Source organism: Saimiri boliviensis, chromosome 13 (assembly GCF_048565385.1).
Source record: "Saimiri boliviensis isolate mSaiBol1 chromosome 13, mSaiBol1.pri, whole genome shotgun sequence".
NCBI classification, from domain to species: Eukaryota; Metazoa; Chordata; class Mammalia; order Primates; family Cebidae; genus Saimiri; species Saimiri boliviensis.
Genome location: NC_133461.1, coordinates 100,639,947 through 100,661,818, shown reverse-complemented (window position 1 = coordinate 100,661,818; position 21,872 = coordinate 100,639,947). Strand labels below are relative to the sequence as shown.

General features: G+C 43.1%; 1 protein-coding gene across 2 annotated transcripts in view; it reads right to left on the bottom strand.

Annotated features, from left to right (window-relative positions):
* The window catches only part of DOCK5 (dedicator of cytokinesis 5), a 224,933-nt gene that overhangs the window by 25,485 nt on the left and 177,576 nt on the right, over window positions 1-21,872 (bottom strand). For both annotated transcript variants that reach the window (XM_074384078.1, XM_074384079.1), the window contains 10 exons: window positions 20,547-20,647; window positions 19,284-19,342; window positions 18,790-18,944; window positions 17,563-17,648; window positions 14,488-14,647; window positions 13,850-13,890; window positions 12,504-12,594; window positions 9,770-9,889; window positions 7,822-7,911; window positions 5,547-5,651 (listed from right to left, as the gene is read on the bottom strand). In XM_074384078.1, the coding sequence (XP_074240179.1) occupies window positions 5,547-5,651; window positions 7,822-7,911; window positions 9,770-9,889; window positions 12,504-12,594; window positions 13,850-13,890; window positions 14,488-14,647; window positions 17,563-17,648; window positions 18,790-18,944; window positions 19,284-19,342; window positions 20,547-20,647 (1,008 nt within the window). The remainder of the gene's footprint in view (window positions 1-5,546; window positions 5,652-7,821; window positions 7,912-9,769; window positions 9,890-12,503; window positions 12,595-13,849; window positions 13,891-14,487; window positions 14,648-17,562; window positions 17,649-18,789; window positions 18,945-19,283; window positions 19,343-20,546; window positions 20,648-21,872) is intronic.

Below are 21,872 nucleotides of genomic sequence, written 5' to 3'. Positions count from 1 at the left end.
CCACGTATGAAATGAGTAGTTTGGATGGGTGGCACACACATGCTTCATTTTTAACCAAGACTTGGGCCCAGGTTGTCTTCTAAAATGTCTTTGAAAATCACTTGTCCGTTCATATAACAAATATTTATTGAGCAAACAGAAGATCAGCTGGAAAATAGGAATATAATGGTGATTCTCCTCTCACAGAACTTACCTGCTAGAGGAGAGAATAAAAAACAGGCAAGTAAATAAATAAGTAAACATGATAGTGTAAGTATCGTGAAGGCAATTACACTTTCCAGGCAAACACTGAATGACGTGAGTAAAGACTGCTGGATCTTTTGGAATACATGGTAACACTTTCCAAGCTAGGAAAACTCTATGGGACTTAAGCCTGTTGAAATTCTATCATTCAGATGAAACAAGGTGGGCAAAGGATCAGAGGATAATAAAACGCTAGTTGTATGATGCAGACGGTAACTGTCAAAGGAATCAGAGAAGCAGGTCAGCAAGAATTAGCTCAGCTGGAAGGAGAAAGCTTCAAGGGAATCATGGGCCTTAGATGGACATAAGACAGATGAATGAGATGAGGAAAGGTAAGGGGTGAGAAGGACCAGGTGGGTATGTGGGAAGGGGAAGGCCCAGGGGCAGAAAGATCAGAGTTCCAGGAGAAGAGATGAACTTGGACTGGAAGAATGAGCCACACTATGAATGGTCTTGCATAGCACACAGGGGTTTCAAAGTCTCAAAGGCATGTTCACTGGAGGTTCTGGAAGGCGGCAGCCGCATGACGAAAGAAGTGTAGACAATGCAAGCCAACAGTGGAATCCATGCCCAACTGAAGGCTCACAGGCTGAACGGAGCAGGAGAAGGAAAAGTAACAGCAGGAGAGGGAAAAGTAACAGCGTTTGCCTCTTGGGTGTTGGGAGAAGAGAAGGCAGACAGGAGAGTTGACGCTAATTCAAAGATCACTGGTCTTGAGCCTAGGTAACACAGAGAAACCCTATATTTAAGAAAAACTAAAAACATTAGCTGTGAAGAGTGGGGCATGCCTGTTAGCCCACCTACTCAGGAGGCTGAGGCAGGATAACTGCCTGAGCCTAGGACGTCAAGTCTGAAGGGAGCTGTGATTACACCACTGCATTCTAGCCTGGATGACAGAGCAAGACCCCATCTCTTAAAAAAAAAAAAAAAAGTCACTGGTCTTGGAGTAGGAAGAACACTGGTACCCATGATGGAAACAAAGGCGATAATGAGATCTCATTGGGTTGGAAAGAGACGATCTAATTTTATATATTCTGATTTTGGAGAAATATCCCATAGAATGGAAGGGCAACTGAGGTTACATCACTCCTAACGATTTTATATTCTATAGTACACTTTGAGGTATGTTAATGGCTATAATCTAACAGTTTAATAAGCACTCCTATATGCTATTTAATTCTCAACACTTTCCTGTGATATAGGCATTATTTTTCTAAATTACAGATCAGAAAATCAAGACTCACAGATTACGTGATTGACCAAAATCACACACTCACTCAGGAGGTGATTTAGACTAGAATGCTTTCCAGTTGAAAGTCTGGTGTTCTTGATTTCATGGAACCACGGCTGTCTCTGGGGTCACATTTCCTGATTTCATGCAACACACAGGCATATGTAACAAGTACAGCTGGGGTACCCGTTCTCTTATGTTGACCTGGATTAAACTAGAGCTAACACTAGACCCTGATGCATTTAGAGGCTATAGTTTTTCTATTTTTTAATTTTTGTTTTCTTGAGACAGGATATATCACTCTATCATCCAGTGGCTTGATCACAACTCACTGCAGCTTCTAATTCCAATCCTCGAGCAATCTTCCTGCCTCAGTCTACTGAGTAGCTAGGACCACAGGCACATGCTACCATGCCTGGCTCATTAAAAAAATTTTTTTTAGAGATCGGGTCATGCTATGATGACCAGGGTGGTCTTGAACCGCTGGTCTCAAACTCCTGGGCTCAAGTGAGCCTCCTGTCTTGGCCTAATAAAGTGCTGGCATTATAGGCATGAGTCGCTATGCTTGGCTCCAGACCTTCCACTCTTTATTGTCTTTCCTCTGCCTGATCCATTTCATCCCCATCCATGGTAATTTTAACTACATCTAAGTAACTCACCAACTTTTACCTCCTGTCTGTAACTTCATTTGAGTTCCAGATCTATACAGCTAATGGTGGACTTGCGCCTTTTGGATGTTCCAACTCTACCTCCCCTTGAGTATGTGCAATACCAAACTTTGGCAAATACATTAGAAAGCCCTGGGAGGCCCTCTGCTATCTGGTAGCCACAGCCATCGGCCCCATTCTCCTGTGCACCCTCTTGTACACACTACTCCAGCCTCACAGCTTTGGGACCTGCTATTCTCCAGGTCTGGGACCCTTGCTCATCCTCTTGAGAGCTGCATGGCTTACTCTTTAACTTCTTTTCTGTTTTTTTTTTTTTTTTTTTTTTAAATGTCATTTTCTTTTGGAAGTCTTTCTTGTTTACTCTATTTAAAACTGCAACTCCATCCCCAACACCTGCCTCTCTAGTCACCGTCCCTAAGACCTCTTCTCCACGATACTTACTGAACAGTGCTCCAGGCCATCTGACATACTAAATAGTTGATTGATTGATCTCATTTTTTGATCACTCCAAGCTTGATAATTTCAAGATTTTGGTTTGTTTTGACTCGCTCCCATGCCTGTATTAGAGCCAAGTATATGGTAGGAGTTTAATAAATAATTACTCAAGGAATAAATTCATTCTCTCCTCCATGACTCTGGCCTTTTCTGGTCGTGCTGTCCCAGTAAATGGGGGTTCAACTACCCCCTCCAATGACGCAGGACAGAAGCCCAGAAATCATTCTCGGCACCTCTCGCTTCCTCACCCACGCAGCCCATCAATCATCAGATGCAGTGACTTCATCTCCACTGCTCGAGTCTTTCCGCTTCTCTCTAAAGCCACCACCCCCACTTCCCAAGTCTAGCCTGTCATCTTTTTTCTGAACATGTGCAATGGTCTCTTAGCGGTTTATTCTCAAGCACCTTCTGTCCATTTTCCATGGATGACCATGGAGACCAAAGCCAGATGACCTTTCCAACACGAAAAATCTGTGGTGGCTCTTACTGCCCTCAGGATACAGACGGAACACCCCAGGAAACCCCAAGGCCTTGCAGGCTCTTCCAGGGCTTTTCGCCTCCCCACTGGCAGCCCAGCTCTCTTTGTGCCTATTGCACTGGCACTGTTTCCTTCCCAGGCACTGCCCTGCTCTTACCTGCTGCTTCCTCTGCCTGCAGTCCTTTTTCCTACTCACTTTACCTCCTCCACTCCAACCTTACCTTTCAGATTGCAGCTGAAACAGAAGTTCCCTGGAAAGCCTTTCCTCATGTTTTATTTTATTTATTGTGAGACAAGAGTCCAGCTCTGTAGCACAGACTGGAGTGCAGTGGCACAGTCTCGGCTCACTGCAACCTCCACCTCCTGTGCTCAAGTGATTCTCCTGCCTTAGCCTCCTGAGTAGCTGGGACTACAGGTGTGAGCCACTATTCCAGGCCCTGATTGTTTTTTTTTTTTTTTTAATTAAGACATAGGCTGTGTGTGGTGGCTCACACCTGCAATCCCAAAACTTTGGGAGGCCAAGGCAGGTGGATCATCTGAGGTCAGGAGTTTCAGATCAGCCTAGCCAACACGGTGAAACTGCATCTCTATCAAATACAAAAATTAGCCAGGCCTGGTTGTGCACGCCTGTAATCCCTGCTACTTGGAAGGTTGAGGTTTGAAAACTGCTTGAACCCAAAAGGCAGAGGTTGCAGCGAGCAGAGATCTCACCACTGTACTTCAGCCTGGATGACAGAGTAAGACACTGTCTCAACAAATAAATAAATAATATTAAGACATAATCTACATAGAGTAAAATGGACCCCTTTGAGTGTAAAATTTCTGTGAGTTCTGACAAACATAACCAAGCCCAATCAATATACAGAACAGTTTCATTGCCACCGAAACTTTCCCCAGGCCCTTCTGCAGCCAGCCTCCCCCTGACCAGCAACCACTGATCTATTTTCTGCCCTGATAGGAAGTGTTGCCTTGGCAAGAATTTCACATAAGTAAAACCACAGAGTCGGCAGCCTTTTAAGTCTGACTTCTTTCGCCTCACAAGATGCATGTGGGAATCACGCCTGCAGCTGTGCATTTCAGGAGCTTGCTGCCTGTGGCTGCTGCAGGATTCTGTTGTGTGGATACACAGCATTCTGTTCATCCCGTCACCACATCAGGGACACTTGGATTGGATCCAGTCTTTGGTGACTATGATTAAAGCTGCTGCTATAAACATTCCTGTACATTTTTTTGTAAAGGGGTAAGTTTTTATTTCACTTTGGTAAATACTTCCTGGTTACAGATTCTTATAGTACAGGATATCTTTCTTGGTTACAGTTTGTTTATTTATTTTTGAGACGGAGTCTAGCTCTGTCACCTAGGCTGGAGTACAGTGGTGTGATCTCTGCTCAATGCATCCTTCTCCTCCTGGGTTCAAGCAATTCCCTTGCCTCAGCCTCCTGAGTAGCTGGGATTACAGGGCATGTACCACCATGCTTGGCTAATTTTTATATTTTAAGTACAGACAGTATTTCACCATGTTGTCCACACTGATCTTGAATACCTGACCTCAAGTGTTCTGCCTGCCTCAGCCTCCCAAAGTGCTGGGCTTACAGACCAGCCCACTGCACCCGGCCGTTTAAATTTTACATTCATGTGTGATTAAAATCTCCCCTCATTAATTTAGGTTGTAAAATCCATGAGGGTAGGAACTATGTTTGATTGTAATCACCAAGATATTTTTAATGCCTTCTCTACGCCTGGCACAGAGTAGACACTCAATAAATATTTACTGACTGAATGAATAAACTGTCTCTTCATTAGGCATTCTTAGGAATGTAAGTTGCTTGCTTTACTACTTGTTTTAAAATTAGGAGAAAGGAGATGGATAATAAATGTTTAAGCAAAGCTCAGCTCTAAGAGAAACTTTCTTTTAGTAACAGATAAGAATTTTTGTTTATTAAACTGTAAAATGAATATCGCATTACAGACAATTTTGAAATGGAAGAAAATACCATCGTTGTCATTATTATTATAATAAAATGTTTTAATTTGAGAGACTCTTGCAGTCTGGTTCTTGGGATACCTACTTTCAAATTAGCTCTGGCTAGGAACAAAATAAACAACAAAATGTATCAGTCCACACTTCCCACCCCCACCCCCCCGCCCCGGGTGTGACCCGTGGCAGCTGACCAGTGCAGGGGATGGTTCTGTTTTTTCCCTTTTTTACTGCACCTGGGAAAAGTCATTTCACAAAAGACCTGCCAGAACACCAGGGGTGTCCGGGGGTGTGGGGTGAAGAGGCCGGCCGCTCAGAAAGTGGTTTCCCTCCCCTACCGCCCACAGCGAGAACACGGGGCGGCAGCTGCTAACACACTGCTGCCCATCTGGAAAAGAAATGAGTCTCCTCCCTCCTCCTAATGGCCTGGGAGACCACCATCAGGTTTCTTACCCGTAGGAAAGAAGGAAAGCCCTGTCCATAGTATCCAACAGCAAAGTATTCAGGCTGAGGCCTCATTGCCTTAATGATGTTCTCATAAAACGAGGCCCTTTTTTTCTGCAAAACAAAACAAGACATTCCAAGGGGAGGCTGTAAGGACACGATTGGGGGGGAAAAAGTCAGACTTTGTTTTGTTGTTTCCCATGTAACGCAGGGCAACGAAAGGTCTTTGGACAACACCCTATGGGCGGAAAAGGGTGACTCTGTTCTCGGATCACAGGTTATGGACCTGGGTTCCATGAATGGGTGTTGGAGGGCTGGGATTCCCTGAGGGTGTATGCACTTCCACAGAAGTGTGTGCACATTCAAATTCTTCTGCGTAACAGGGCAGTGCACAACCTTGAGCAATTTCTCAAACTGGGCTCGGGACCTATGAAAGGTTAAAAGGTGCATTCTGAGATTCACAGAAGGTGGCTGCACTTCACCAGAAACCCATGGGAGGAGATAAAGAAGATTCTTCCTCCTGACCTTCCTTCCAAGGTCAGGCACAGTGGCTCATACCTATAATCCTTGTACCTTGGGAGGCAGAGGTGGGAGGACTGCTTGAGGCTAAGAGTTTGAGACCAGCCTGGGCAACATAGTGAGACCCCATCTTCACAAAAAATTTTAAAATTAGCCAGCAGCTGAGGCAGAAAGTTGTCTTGAGTCCATGAGTTCAAGGCTGCAACCATGACTGCACCACTGCACTCCAGCCTGGGTGACAGTGAGACCCTGTTTCAAAAACATTCTAATAATAAATAACTTTTTAAAAGAAGAACTGTGCAGTCCATGCAGGTGGTTTGGATGAAATTTTCTGGTGAATTGTAAGTGCCCAGAAGGTGGTGGTGATGTTCTGTTTTTCAGTACTTGCTACCACTTCTATCTTTAATTCTGCAGAGGACGAGGGGCTTCCCAGCTCTGACTCACAGGGTTGGCCTTAAAGAAAGCAAAATAGCCAGCCAGACCTGGGAAGCTCTGAGCAATGACCTGAGCCCCATCCCCACAATACTTAGCATGCTGTTACTCTTCTATCTAGGTGACGGGCTCTGTCAAAATACTATTTTCTTAGACTGGTAACATGTTGCATTACTAGTATTTCAGCTCAGTTCAGTTGATGAAAAAAAAATTTTTTTTTGAGACAGGATCTCACTCTGCTGCCCAGGCTGGAGTGCAGTAGCATGATTACAGGTCACTGTAGCCTTGACTTCTCAGGCTCAGGTGATCCTCCATCTCAGCCTCCCAAAAATTAGCTAGGACTAGAGGAACGTGCCACCATACCAAGTTAATTTATTGTATTTTTTGTAGAGATGGGGTCTCATTATGTTGCTCAGACTGGTCTGGAAGTCCTGGGCTCAGGTGATCCATCTGCCTCAACCTCCCAAAGTGTTGGGATTACAGGTGTTAGCCACAGCATCTGGCCTAGTTGATGATATTAATATGTTAGTTTTTTTGCACGTGACAGCAGGGGCTGGTATAGTACAGTGGTAGACTTTTTACAAAGTTATCTTGACACATGGCTCCTCAAACAAATGATAATTTCATGACTATGGGTGATCTGATCTTTTCTATCTCCTCTACTAAAAATTACTGAATGCAATATTGTGGTTGCCACCACTGGGTATTCAGAATGGTGGCTGTCTATCATCAGGCATTTACAATAGTAGCTGCCTTCTCTTGGGCATTTGGAATACTGGGTGCCTTCCACCAGGCATTTGGAACGGTGGGTGCCTTCCACTGGGCACTCAGAATGGTGGCTTCCTTCCACCGGGCATTTGGCATAGTGGGTGCCTTCCACCGGGCATTCAGAATAGTGGCTGCCTTCCACTGGGCACTCGGAATGGCAGCTGTCTTCCACTGGGCATTCATTTTTGTTTTGCTTTACTGATGGCTGGGAATATGGAAGGTCCACAGAAAGAAAAATTGCTTCAGGAAGAAAGAGAGAGCTGCAGACGGAGATTCTGAGGGATGTGGAAGGTGAGTCACTATTATATGAAACTCAATATTCTACACTTTCAAGGCAACCCCATTCCACTTCCAGGGAAGTTCTGAGCCTCCCATGAAGAATAATTTGCAGAAATACTGATGTAGCCTTTGCACTGTATCTTTTCTTTTTCATTCTCATTTCAAGCAAAGTTTACTTTCCCACTGTTAAAGACACAATTCATCCTTTTGATTTACAGAAATATTTTCATGAGCACCAATTTTAGCAACCCTGTTGGAGGCTGAACAGATTTGGACCCAGACTCACCAGGAGGTTGCCAAGGCCCTCGTAGTCAAATACTTTGCTTTCGTAAGTCTCAGCCAACTCTTTGCTCAGTTTGATGGCCTTCTCCCACATCTTCAGAAAAAGGAAAGTAGGGTTAAAGTGGAGAACAAGGCAGTCACTGATCCAGCGGCAAAAGCCGCAGGCAAGTCACTGGGAATGATCAAGTGGTCGGGGGGTTGAGTTTTGGTAAATATTCCTCACTTGCTTTATCCCTTGGATCAATGAAACCTTCATTTTATGACATCATAAAGATACTGTAGATTGGCAGCTTTGCCAGGGGCAGCTTCTGTAGTTCGGTTTGCAAGGACATTAAGAGTAAGTACCATGTGTCCCCCAAAAAGCAATACTGCATTTAACAGGCAAAGCACCTACAACGCTTGAAAGTAGAGAGGACCCATTGTCAGCCGAGGTTTGGAGAGCATGCAAGTCTTGTTGGAGGGGGAAAGGAAGCTTCAGTGGGACTCAGAAACGTGTGTGTTTGTGCGTGTGTACGGGGGCGTGTGTGTGTGTGTAGGTGTAGTTACGATGCTTGTGGGATGGAAAAAGCTCACAGTACTGTTGTGTGGAATTTGGCAATCTGCATATACATGCCGGGCACTGATTCCCCCACTTAGTAGATGCGAGTTTTAGGAAATGCCTCCAAGCATGTATAACCTTGGAAGTTACAGACCAACACGTGTCCTCAGTGTCTGAGGCTAGCAGTCCAGATTGAGCCTTTTAATCCCTTTGGTATTTCATGAGCTGTCTCTTAGACGGATACTATTCAACCCACAGCATTGGGTCACTTCCTGCTTCATTCCTGTTCACAAGGTGCTATGTTCCATCATTTCTGGCTGCTGAAGGAATGTGTGCAGAGCCCACAAGCCACTGTGAAACACTTCAAAATTAAATCTTTTAAAGTCATTGTTTGCAAAATTTGTCCCCCTCTGAAATCTCAGAATTCAAGGATACACAAGGAGAGAATAAACAGCAGTTGTTATTGTTCTATATTAAATAATGTATCTGGTCTTGGTCCTGAGTTCCAGTGAGGTGGCTCCTAAACCCTCAGAATTTCTCACATAATAAGAGTCTTTGTTTTTCCTGGTGCCACCACCCCAGGATCACACCCAAATCTATGCTAATGAGGTGACTCATGGTGGCCTGCTAGTCTCAGGATGGGGGCTACCATGCCAGAAATACCAACTACGTGACTAGAAGGTTAGGGCTGTGAGCCACGTGGTATCAGCCTGACCTCCAGGGACAAAAGGAAGGCTAAAGATCAAGTTCATCATGTAGTTAAAGATTCAATCAATTATGTCTGTATCATGAAGCCCTACAGTGGCTCATGCCTGTAACCTTGGCACTCTGGGACACCAAGGCAGGAGGATCACTGGAGCCCAGGAGTTCCAGGTTCTAGACCAGCCTGGGCAACTGGTGAGACTCCATATCTACCAAAAAAAAAAAAGAAACTTCAATGAAAACTCTGTGGACTCACTGCTTGGGTGAGCTTCCTGATTGAGGAACACACTGATTTGCTGGGAAGGTGCCCCAACTTCAGGGGGGAAGACACAGAAGTCCCGTGCTTGGGACTCTCCCAGGCTGTTCCCTATGGGTCCCTTCATTTGGCTGGCCCCAGTTTACATCCTTCTTGATGAAGCTGGAATCGTTAAATATAGCACTTAACTGTGCTCTGTTGGTTGTTCTAGTAGACTATGAAGCCTGAGGGGGTAGTGGGAGCCCCCCAAATTTATAGCCAGTGGCCCAGAACTGTGAAGAGACTGGGGACCCCTAAAAACTTGCGGATGGCATCTAAAGAGGGCACAGTCTCGCTGGAGACGGTGCCCTGAACCTGCGTAGTCAGTGATAACTCTAAGCGGTGAGCATCTGAATTGCACCGAGATACTGCAGTCACGTCCTTGTTCCCCCAGTACAAAAACAATCCAATACTCACTTTGCCTTTGTCAAAATACGATATGATTTCTTGATACAGCTTCTCTTTAAGCTCTTGCTGAGTATAAACATAGTAACTGTCCCTCTGAAGCAAATGAGGCACACAGGGCTTGTCAGACCACTGAAAAGGAAGGAAGGCAACACAGTTCATACGACAAATATTCCGCTCCTCACAATCAAGATGGTATTGCATATATATTTGACTCATTGACATTGTATTTTAGCTTATGTATTAAACTCAGAAGTTACACACACACACAGACACATGCCAGCTCAAAAACAACTATCACGCCAAATGAATGAACACTCGCAGAAATCCCCCACAAAATCAGCGATAAAGAGAAGGTCGCTAACCAGCATGCCTATCGCTGTACTGGGCCGTCATTAATATAGTCAGTTAAAAGAAACACATTAGGAGTATAAAAATGAATAGAAAGAGGTAAAACTATCACAATTTGCAAGCATTATGGTTGTATTCCTCACAAGGCAAGGCTGTTGACTAACAAACTGCTATAGGCAATAAGAGAATTAAGTTATGCAGCAGGAAAAACATTAATATACTTGGATTAAAAGAGACCTCAGATACATGGAAACTAAATATACAGAAGATAATACAAGAACAGAACCAAACAAAAATAAGTCCAAAAAGATAACATTTCTAAGAGTGAACATTACAAGGAATACACAAGACTTATATGCAGAAAACTTTCACAAGCCACTGAAGGGCACAAAAGCAGACTCGAACAAATGGAGAGTCATACCATGCTTTTGGATAAGAAAACTCTATTTCATAAACATGTAAATTCTCACTAAATTAATTTTTAAATTTCATGTTTCCAAAGTCCATATGGAAAAAGAAACAAAAAGAATAGGTAGGAAAACTCTGAAAAAGAAGAGCAACCAAGAGTAACTACCAGGTAATAAAACATACTATCAAGAACTCATAATTAATACAGTGTGGTATTGGTACATGAATAGACAGAGACCCATGTAAAAGCATATACAATCTAGAAAGAGATTCCCTCCCCACAAAAACAAGGATTTAGTAATAAAGATGGAATCTTATACCAATAAGTAAAATGTGACCTATACGTAACAAACAGCATCTCTATTTAATAGCATACTAAGGGGAAAAAAGCTACATTTATACCTCATACCTTACACCAGAATAGGACAGTTACTGAATTGCCCAAATAAAAAGACCTACAGTTACAGACACTGGGGATTTCTTTCTGATCGTGCAATGGCAAAACCCATAGTCAATAGCTTCACCTTCTAAGCTATATACAATAAGCTTTTTTTTTTTTTTTTTTTTTTTTTGGAGACAGAGTCTTGCTCTATCACCCAGGCTGGAGTACAGTGGTACCATCTCAGCTCACTGCAAACCTCCACCTTACAGGTTCAAGAATTCTCCTGCCTCAGCCTCCTGAGTAGCTGGGACTACAGGCATGTGCCACCATGCCCTGCTAATTTTTTGTATTTTTTAGTAGACATAGGTTTCACCATGTTAGCCAGGCTGGTCTTGAACTCCTGACCTCAAGTGATCTGCTGGCCTCAGCCTCCCAAAGTGTGGGGATTACAGGCATGAGCCACCGTGTCTGACCCATTATCCACTTAAATATGAATTGTGAATTTCCTTTGGGAAGTGGTGAAGCATAGGAATCCTGTTTTTAACTCATATCTTAGGACAATGCATGCATATTACTTTAGTATAAAATAAAAAATTAACTGTAAAAGAATATGAATAGCTAGGAACAAGACTGGAGGCAGAGAGATCCAACAGGAGGCTGCTATAGTCCTCAAGGTGTGACAGGCTGATGGCATGGACCAAGGTGGTATCCAGGGAGATGAAGAAAAGTGGACTGGCCAGTGTGGTGGCCCACACTTGTAAGCCTAGCACCCTGAGAGGCTGAAGTGGGAGGACTGCTTGAGCCCAGGAGTTCAAGACCGGACAGGACAACATAGGGAGAACTCATCTCTTAAGAAAAAAAAAAAAGTGGATAGGTTAGGGGCATGTTCTGAACAGAGGCGACACATCTCTTGCTTGTGAAGAAATGTGGGAGGTGGTGAGTAAAAGAGAGAAATCAAAGATGACTATGAGGTTGCCTGAGCAACTAAATAGATGGGAATGTTATTAGTAACATGGTAATGAGGTGCGGTAGGATGGGCTGGGGAGGAGCAGAGTGAGAAATCAAGGTTCTTGTTACTGGTTTGTTCAGTCTGAGTTACGTATTAGCCAGTCAAAGTTTATACAACAATCCAAAGTTAGAGGAAGTACTCAGGGCCAGAAATAATTACTTGAGATCCATAACATATAGATGTATTTATATCCAGCCACAACATAAATCTATTTAGGGAGAGAGTATCAATAGTAGAGTACTTCTATGGTATTATATTCACTTACAACTCATCTTTCTGCAGTTTTCTGCATTTTATGTATTTTAGATGTATTCATCAATGTGTGTTTTATTTTTAATTAGAGTGTCAATTACCAAAGGTTCCTAAGTCATGGTCTGCTTTACACGGATTTTTAAATAAAAGGTAACTGGAATTTTCCCATACTTGATCTGCAAACTAGTTGTGCCTATTTAAAAAGAATTTTTTAAAAAAACCAACTTGTATAAAAGGATATCCCTGGAATAAGGTTTTTTCCCATTAAATTCCTGAAAGGTATAGCATTTAGTCTGAAAGGACACTGTACTCCACCCTGTTGAAAAAGGCTCTCAGCCATTCACCTGCAGAAGCTCAGCGTGCAAGAGAAGCGTGTAGGCAGCTTCTGTGTAGTTCTCACAGTCTCGGTGCAAATCTCGAAGCTTGTATAGATATCTGGCAAGAAGAGGAGAAAGGAAGCATTTTGTCATTCAAGAGTTTTCTGTTTTGTTTATTTTGTTTTGTTTTGTTTGGAGACAGTGTCTTGCTGTATCGCCCAGGCTGGCGTGTGCAGCGGTATGATCATAGCTCACTGCAGCTTTGAGCTCCAGGGCTCAAGTGATCCTCCCACCTCAGTCTCCTGAGTAGCTGGGACCACAGGCATGTGCCACCAAGCCTGGCTAATTTTCATATGTTTTATAGAGACAGGGTTTTGCCATGTTGCCCAGGCTCGAGAGTTGATCTAGTGTTCAGCTCATTCCATAACCAGACCCCAGCCTGCTTCCCTGCCTGATCCCCTTCCCCATTATTGTACGAAAGCATTTCCTTCCTCTTGAGCCAAGGAGTTGGTTCCTCTCCATTTCTTTAATACACTGTGCAGCCTCCTGCTTCCAAATTTTTCTGACTCCATCTAAACTAGACAGAGTTTCTCCTCTTTTTTTTTGAGATGGAGTCTCGCTTTGTCTCCCAGGCTGGAGTGCAGTGGAGTGATCTTGGTTCACTGCAACCTCTGCTTCCTGGGTTCAAGCGATTATCCTGCCTCAGCCTCCCGAGTAGCTGGGATTACAGGTGCTAAACACCATGCCTGGCCAATTTTTGTATTTTTGTATTTTTAGTAGAGATGGGGTTTCACCATATTGGTCAGGCTGGTCTCGAACTCCTGACCTTGTGATCCCAGCCTTCCAAAGTGCTGAGATTACAGGCATGAGCCACTGTGCCCGACCTCTCCTCTTTCTTTAAGGTAGTGATGCTTAATATTTTTAAATCTTAGGTCTTAGATCCCTTTGGGAAGCTAATGAAAGCTATGGAGTCTCTCCTCAAGAACATGCATATTGGTTAGGTACAAGTTTGTTTTATGTTCAGGAACTTGCAGACTTGATGCTAGGACTCTCTGGCAGGTTTTCCTGCCTCTCACTGTATAGCCTCTCCCTACACAGCCCCTCCCTCTATAGCCTCTCCTGCCCTCCCAGGCAGAGAGAAGTTGTGTATCTCTCCCGGATCCCTGTCATGACCTCACTTATGCACTCCTTCTGGTCGTAATTACTCATGTATCTGTCTAAAAGAGTTTTTCTGTTCAGGGTGAATGAAGCTGTACTTTTAGGGTTCTCTCCAAGCAGCAAACATGGTGTTGGGCACGGTATTTGTTTACTGAAGAAATCAATCACAAAGCCATGAAATAAATAGCAGAAGCAAGATGTTTCCTTCAGCTTACCGTATGTATATGTCCTCTCTCTTCTTTTCTTTATAAAAATTCTGCCAGAAAAAAAAAAAAAAAGAGGATCATAAAATCCCAACATAAATCAAGAGCTACTGACGAGCTGGCCACAAAAATAGCCAAAACCACTATTGTCGCTTTCCCACAGTTTAACTTTTCCAAAGAGTTCAGTTTCCCTTTAAAAAATATCCCCACAAGAAAAGGGGATATTTATCCTCAGGGAGCAAAGGCACACGAATGACATAATGGACTTTGGGAACTCAGCGGGGAAGGTTACGCGGGGGTGAGGAATAAAGGACTACATTTTGGGTACAGTGCTTGGGTGACAGGTGCTGTCTAATCTCAGAAATCACCACTAAAAAACTTATCCATGTAACCAAAGACCACCTGTACTCGCAAACCTATTGAAATCAAAATGAAAACAAACAAAAAACACACCAAATTTACCCTCAGGGTCTGTGGCTGCTGATACCTGTGAGCTGAGCCAGCCATTCCAATTAGACTCAGGAAGACTTCGGCTCTATAAAAGTGCCCCAGGGCGCCTCTGTGTTTGTGAGATCTACCTAGAGCTGAGCTGTGGGGTGCAGGAGCAGCCTGGCAGTGCCGTCCCACCATCCCAGGGGCGTGTCACATACCAGCACGTTCACGGTGCAGCTCATGCGGTTCTCCTTGCTCTCATCCTGCATGACGATGGTTCTGTAGTCCAGCAGGTTCTCTAAGAGACTGCTGACCAGGAGGGCAAAGACCTCCCCAGAGCCGGAGAGGTATTTGTGTTTTCGGCAATGTTCCAGAAGCCTGGAGGGGCGGAGGGAGAGACAAAAGCCCAGGTCCCACACTGTCATTCCAGCAGCACTGACCAGGGTCTCAGCAGCAGTTGGGGCAGGATTTGATGACACAGAATGTCAGCCTTAGATATGCAGTGACACAGTTACGCCAACACACACCTCAGGCAACACCTTCCTGTCCTGGAAACTTCGCTTACGCTGCGCTTCTCTGTTGACTCGAGTTCCAGTTTCCTTTAGGACTCAGCTTAAGTCCCACCATCACTTAGAATCCCAGCCCACAGTGCCCTTCTTTCAATGTCTTTTGTGTTTGTGTGTTATTCAGTCAACAAACCCTTGCTCAAAAGGCTTATGTATGCTCTCTGAGGACTCGAATCAAGCCCTATGAAACCATTTTCTTCCTGTCTCTATTCTCCCTGAGGACTGGCACTCAGGACATCCTTCAAACATTCTGGAATGCCTTGGATGGATGTCCAGCCTAGAGATACCTAGCACACCTCCTGAAACATTGAAACATGGCTCTTTAAAGTCTGAGCTTCAGATAAAAATGCAGAGTTATGAAGAAGCAAACTGAGGCTAAACTTTCAGTCTAAATCCTGTCCCTTTGGATGCACATAGAGCCAAATTCTGGGGCTTATTAGATTAGGTAATTAAAAGAAAACCTGGGACAAGAGGGAGAGGGAAAGAGAAAGAAATGGGTCCAAAACATTAGTCCAGATTTAGGGTTATTATTGGGCACTGGAGACCTATGTATCTGTATTTTTTCTGAGTTAGTGATCTAGGAAGAATGAAGAAAACAAGGTAAGATCCTTATGTAAAAATAATCAGCTGTAGGATTAAAAATAGTAGCCTATCATGTGTAAATATTGGGTGTATATGCACATAACCATCTAATTCCACGTAACATCAGAATTGCAAAAGATATAAACTGGGAGGTTTGAAGCTCAAATGGAAAGACTTAATGGAAACAGGATAAAAAGACCAACAAAAGTTCTTATCAGCATTAAAAACAAAAGAAGAAAGACTTCTGGTCCTTTAAAATACAGACTATTCATCAATTTAATTCTATTGCTAAGTATTCAGAGTGCTAGTTCCTTAAGGAATCTTCAAAAACGAAAACATTTGGGAGTCCTGTGCTTAAACACAGATCCTCATCCACAAACAGGTGAGTAATGTAGTGACCAAGGCAAGTACTCACTTGGAGACGCAGTTGGTGAACATCAGAAAAGGTCAGGGGACATGAGAAAGCAATGGTCTAGAGTAGCTACCACCTGAATGAAGGGTAGGCCTGTAAATAATAATAACAGTAGGCCAGACGGGGTCCCTCATGCCGGTAATCCCAGCACATTGAGAAGCTGAGGCGGGAACATCATTTGAGGCCAAGAGTTCAAGATCAACCTGGGCAACACAGCAAGACTCCATCTCTACAAAAATAAAAATAACCGGCTGGGCATGGTGGTACATGCCTATAGTCCTAGCTAATAGGGAGGCTGAAGTGGGAGGATCACTTAAAGCAAGATTTTGAGGCCAGCCTGGGCAACAAAGCAAGACTCCTTTTCTACACAAATAAAAATAGGAAACAGCAAGGCATGGCAACACATGCCTATAGTCCTAGTAGTTGGGAGTCTGAGGAGGGAGGACTGCTTGAGCCCAGGAGTTCAAGGCTTTGGTGAACTATCATGGCACCACTGCACTCCAGCCTGGGCAACAGAGAGAGACCCTATCTCTTACAAACAAACAAACATAGACCAGGCATGGTGGCTCATGCCTGTAATCCCAGCACTTTGGAAGGCCAAGGTGGGTGGATCACGACCTCAGGAGTTCGAGACCAGCCTGGCAAAGACAGTGAAACCCCGTCTCTACTAAAAATAGAAGAATTTGCCAGGCACAGTGGTGGGTGCCTGGAATCCCAGCTACTTGGGAGGCTGAAGCAAGAGAATCACTTGAACCCAGAGGCAGAGGTTGCAGTGAGCCAAGATTGTGCCACTACACTCTAACCTGGGTGACAGAGCAAGACTTCGTCTCAAAAAAAAAAAAAAGAAAAAAAAAAGCCATACACATACACAACAAACTGTAATAGTGACAACCATGAACACTAGAGCAGCCAATACTTAATAGGCATGAACTCTGCAACAGATGCTATGTTAGCCCATCATCTCCTGTAATCCTCAAAATAATATTAAAAAAATAGATGCTATTCTTGGAGAGGGGGAGAAAAATGAGGTGTTGGATAAGCAGAATCACTGGACTAAAGCCAAACTCTTAATATGTGGCGAAAACAGGGTTTGAAGCTCAGTCTCTCGCTGAGGCCAGCACCTAAGGGTTTTTAATCAGTTTCCCAGTCTTCATGACTCCACAGGTACGAAGGAGGATGACGAGGGCAAGAGGGTTATAGGTGAGTGTGGTGTGGGGCAAGGGGGGACAGTGGGGACAATGGGAGCCCAGAGAGAGGTATAGATGTGTGGAATGAGGTGGATGACAGGGCAGGGCAAAGACCAATCTGGCTGGAGACAGAACTGCTCTGGTTTTATGTCCTTTACGGGACATAAGGTGTTTGTGACATATACAGCAGACCTTGAAATATTTCTTCCTTTACATTGTTGCTTTGCAGTTATAATTAGAGGTGCTAAGACTTTTGTTGAAGTTCAAAAATGCAAACACTGGGCAAAATGCCACTGCTCTGTGCACCTCCTCCTCGTTTCCATCTGCTGTGTTCTCCAGGGCCAGGCTGGCCAGAAGACACCAACATTTGACTCCCACTAGATTAAAAATGTCAACCGTGGACAGTACACACCCCATAACCACACCGAAGACCACAGGGTAGGGTGGCCTCGGCGATTCTGAGACTGTCATTGCATCAGCACCCTTGTTATTCTCTGTTACTAAAATGACACCACTGACTTAAAGTTTTGTCCCTGAAATACTCACAGTTTTTCCAGAAGGACCTTGTATTGTTCGTCTCCTCTGCCCCCTTCTACTTCCTGGTCCAGCTTTGTGATCAGCTCATTCTCAAACTGAAAGCAAAGGCAGAGTTTCACAGGAAAATGTTGCATCTGTAGAAGACAACATGGCCAACTTTTCTAGACTTGGTCAGCCCACTGATGAAGTTGTGAACTGTTTCCAGCACAGATAGGGGGCATCACAGAGGGTCACACATAAACTGTGCACCAAGACCCTATCAAAACGTTCTAACGTAGTCGCATGTTACTTTGTGCTTTGCATTACATTTGATTAAAAAAATAATTATTATTATCCAAAACATTGCTTTCTGTTACAACTATGCATGTAAAAGTAGAATAATAATTCTCAGGTTGGGTGCAGCGGCTCGTGCCTATAATTCCAGCACTTTGGGAGGCCAAAGAGGGCAGATCACGAAGTCAAGAGATCGAGATCATCCTGTCCAACATGGTGAAACCTCGTCTCTACTAAAAATACAAAAAATTAGTTGAGCATGGTGGCAGGCGCCTGTAATCCCAGCTACCTGGGAGGCTGAGGCAGGAGAATCGCTTGAACCCGGGAGGCGGAGGTTGCAGTGAGCTGAGATCGCGCCACTGCACTCCAGCCTGGCAACAGAGCAATACTCCATCTAAAAAGATAAAAACAAAAATAAAAATAATTCTCCTTTTTCTACTTTATTTTAGTTTCATGTTCAAGTCTCTGAAGTGAGATTGCTTTTGCAGAGGTTCACAGCCGCTAAAAGGTCCTTTCAATATTAATACACTTTGTAGATAAGAAAACAGAGGCATGGAGAAGACATATCAGGAAAAAGACGTTCTCAAAGCTATAGAGTAATGGATTAGAACTTAATCCACTGCACTGCTTTCAGCTGTACTATATTAGATAGGTTTTTAAATTCAATACTCTCTGGGTTATACTGAAACAGCCAGGATTAAAATATATGTAGTTAAGTTTTTTGAATTATCCAGAGACAGGGTGTTGCCTTAGGAAAGACATGTAGCAAAAAATATCTTCCAGGCTGTGGGCTGTATTACCTGACTTGATCTCTAATTGCTTTACAAAATGAAATATGCAGTGAATTTTCAGATCAATGTGGACTTACACTATTTAGGTTACTGCTTCTCGACATAGAAAGAAATGAGTTATGAGTTGACTATATGTGCATTTACTAATACTACGGGGTCTACCACTTCTTACCATATGGAAATTGCCATTTCCACTGAAATTGAACTCGCACTGCATCATATCAAAGAAAATAGGGATTGTGGCTTTCCGGAGCTCTACTTCGGGGGTCAGAGTGACCTCCAGAATCGGACCCACCATGGATGGGATGAATTTAATTTTGTGGGGACCTGAAATTAAAGTGAATAAAGATATTAAAAAACTATTTCACTGAAAGGAAAGTGTTACAATCTTCCTCCACAGGGCCCATAAGAAAAAAAAAAAAGGTTTATGTGGGAAAATCAACTCAATTCAGAAGTGAGCGACTCAATATTATATTCTGATAACATGTGGATGCCAGAGTAAGAGGCAGTTCATTGTCAATGAAATCTACAAATCAACTTTCACTTTCAGACACAAAGACAAATACATCTGAGGGTTATCTGGATTAAAATAAAAAAAAAGAATTCATCATGGGATGCTTATGACTCAGAGGTTGTGATCAGGCCTGTTCAAGGCTAGACACTCACCCAGGTTATACCACATGTCCCGGATTCTAAAGCCGATTTCCTTTCTCATGTCCCCGTATCTAGGAAGAAGATCATAAACCAGAAGGAGGATTTACAGTGGAAATGAATCACAGAAACACATTAAGAAAGAAAGTAAAAATAGTCTGTGTCCCACTGGTCACTCTTAAGGCCCAGCCTTAAGAAATGAGGTTCATACCTAAACGAGCACCCAAAGGGAATGGGGCACACAGAGGCCAGGGGACCCTGACAGCATAAAAAGCCAAATAAAAATGCTGAAAAATAACTGAGAAGATGAGACTAACAAACTCACTTCAGAGAGAAGAGTGAGACACAGACACAGCCAAACAAAACAAGGCAAACACTGATGAAAAGGAAGATGAACAAAGTATGATTATCCAGTAATGTGACTGAAGTCTAACAGGCAGACTCAATACTTATTTACTTTACAGACTTATATTTGGGGAATATACATCCGTTCCAGTGTGTTCTTCAAAGTATTCACATTGGAAGGCTCTACATCATGCACTCTCAATGGGACTGATACCGCTCATAAAGGGATACAAATTGGTTCTTGGGAGCAAAAAATACTTTGCAGTTTTTGGCAGGTTTTGAGGGAGGAACCAGAGGTAGAAGAGACTAAATAATTCTCCTAGGTATAACAGAGATCCCAACAAGGGGAACAGAACTAAAATTTCGAAGTCTTCAAATAATACATTTCTCAAGTTATTTTTTAACAACACGGCCTTTGGGTTTTCTGTCTCTAAATGAAATGAAACGTTTCCCTAAATCTCTTATCACTCCTGCACATAATTCCATTTTGAATTTCAGGCCAGGAACCTCGAGGGTATTTTTCTGCAATGTTTGAGTCCTGACTTTCTCTGCTGAAACGACAGGGAGGTAGAGCCACTGTGCTGGAGTGTGGTTTGCGAAGCACTATGCGCGAGGAGGTACCATGCCTGCAATTTGGGGAAGCTGCAAGCAGAGGCGCAGCTGTTCTTGGGGAGGGGCATGCAGAAAGCTGAGGTCCCTCTCCAGGTACATATTTGATAAAAAGCTTTCGATGACTGATGGGAAGATGGTTGGGCCTTAAGAAAAGAGAGGTGAACCTGGGTAATATGAGGTCCATTAAGTAATTAGTTTAATGCCTACCTCACTAACAACATGGATAGTCACTACACAGTAATTTCTGTGATACCTAAAATACTGCTCTCAATATAAACTGAAGAAGCCCCTTCCCAATCTTAACTTTAAACGGACACTTACTTTTTAAGAATTTTGGTGCGCTTGGCTTGTGAGAAGGTTTCAAGCTGAAGGGACTCGTGGGTGAGAAATGCTACTGCCAAATGAAAGTAATTGTTCCAGAGCTGTTCAAAATTAATTGTGTAGGTAAAAAGGAAATGAAAAATAACATGAATAGGGGTCATAATAAAACAGTGTCACATGGTAAAAAGTCATTAATCAGGGATTAATGAAACAACAAAATACAATCGACAAGATTTCTTTTTCCTGGGTTTTGATTATTCAATCCTAAAAGTCTTGGGACTTCATATTAAGCTTAAAAAAGATTTAGACTATTATATTTTTCTTTACTCCTGGGATAAAGGAAAACTGCTGTCAAGAAGTGTATCTATTTATAGTGGTTGTTTGGCCCTATCTTTCAAAAGCCCTACGATTTTCCCAAACTTTGGAATAAGTAAACACTTTTAGGACTTTATTCTGATGAAATAACCACGAATACGTATATACACATAAAGATAAATATCACAAATGTGTGTGTGTGTGTGTGTGTGTGTGTGTGTGTGTGTGTGTTTTCTTTTGCGACAAAGCCTTGCTCTGTCACCCAGGCTGGAGCGCAGAGGCGTCATCTTGGCTCATTGTAACTTCTACCTCCCAGGTTCAAGCAATTATCTTGCCTCAGACTCCTGAATAGCTGGAATTACAGGTGCCCACCACCACACCTGACTAATTTTCATATTTTTAGTAAAGACAGGGTTTCGCCATGGCTGGCCAGGCTGGTCTTGAACTCCTGACCTCAGGTGATCTGCCCACCTTGTCCTCCCAAAGTATTGATATTACAGGCGTGAGCCACCATGCCCAGCCAACCATGAACATTTTAAAATATTTAAAGCAAGGAAATCCATCACAGTGTTATTTAACATAATAGAAAATTGAAACAACCTAAATGTTCATAAGAATTTGGTTAAATACATCATGGACCAGTCATAGAACAGACAGTATTCAGCCATTAAAATATAAAAATATTCAACATTATTGAAAAGATCACAGATAACTGAGAAAGGAAAATAGTTTAACAGGGTACCAAAGAACCGCACAACTCAATTCCATTTTGGCAAAAATATACATATATACATATACATACATATAATATATATTCATATGTGTATGCATCTGTGTGTGTGTGTGTGTTTGTGTGTGTGTGTGTGTGTGTAATTTCCTCTACTTATGATGAGTTTCCATTTTAAAGTTCTGAGGCAAGTAAACATGGCCTGGAGGCAGGGCACCTAAGGCCAATTCACAATGACTTCTTAGAACTGAATCAAAAGGAAACCCCCACTCTCCATACCCAAG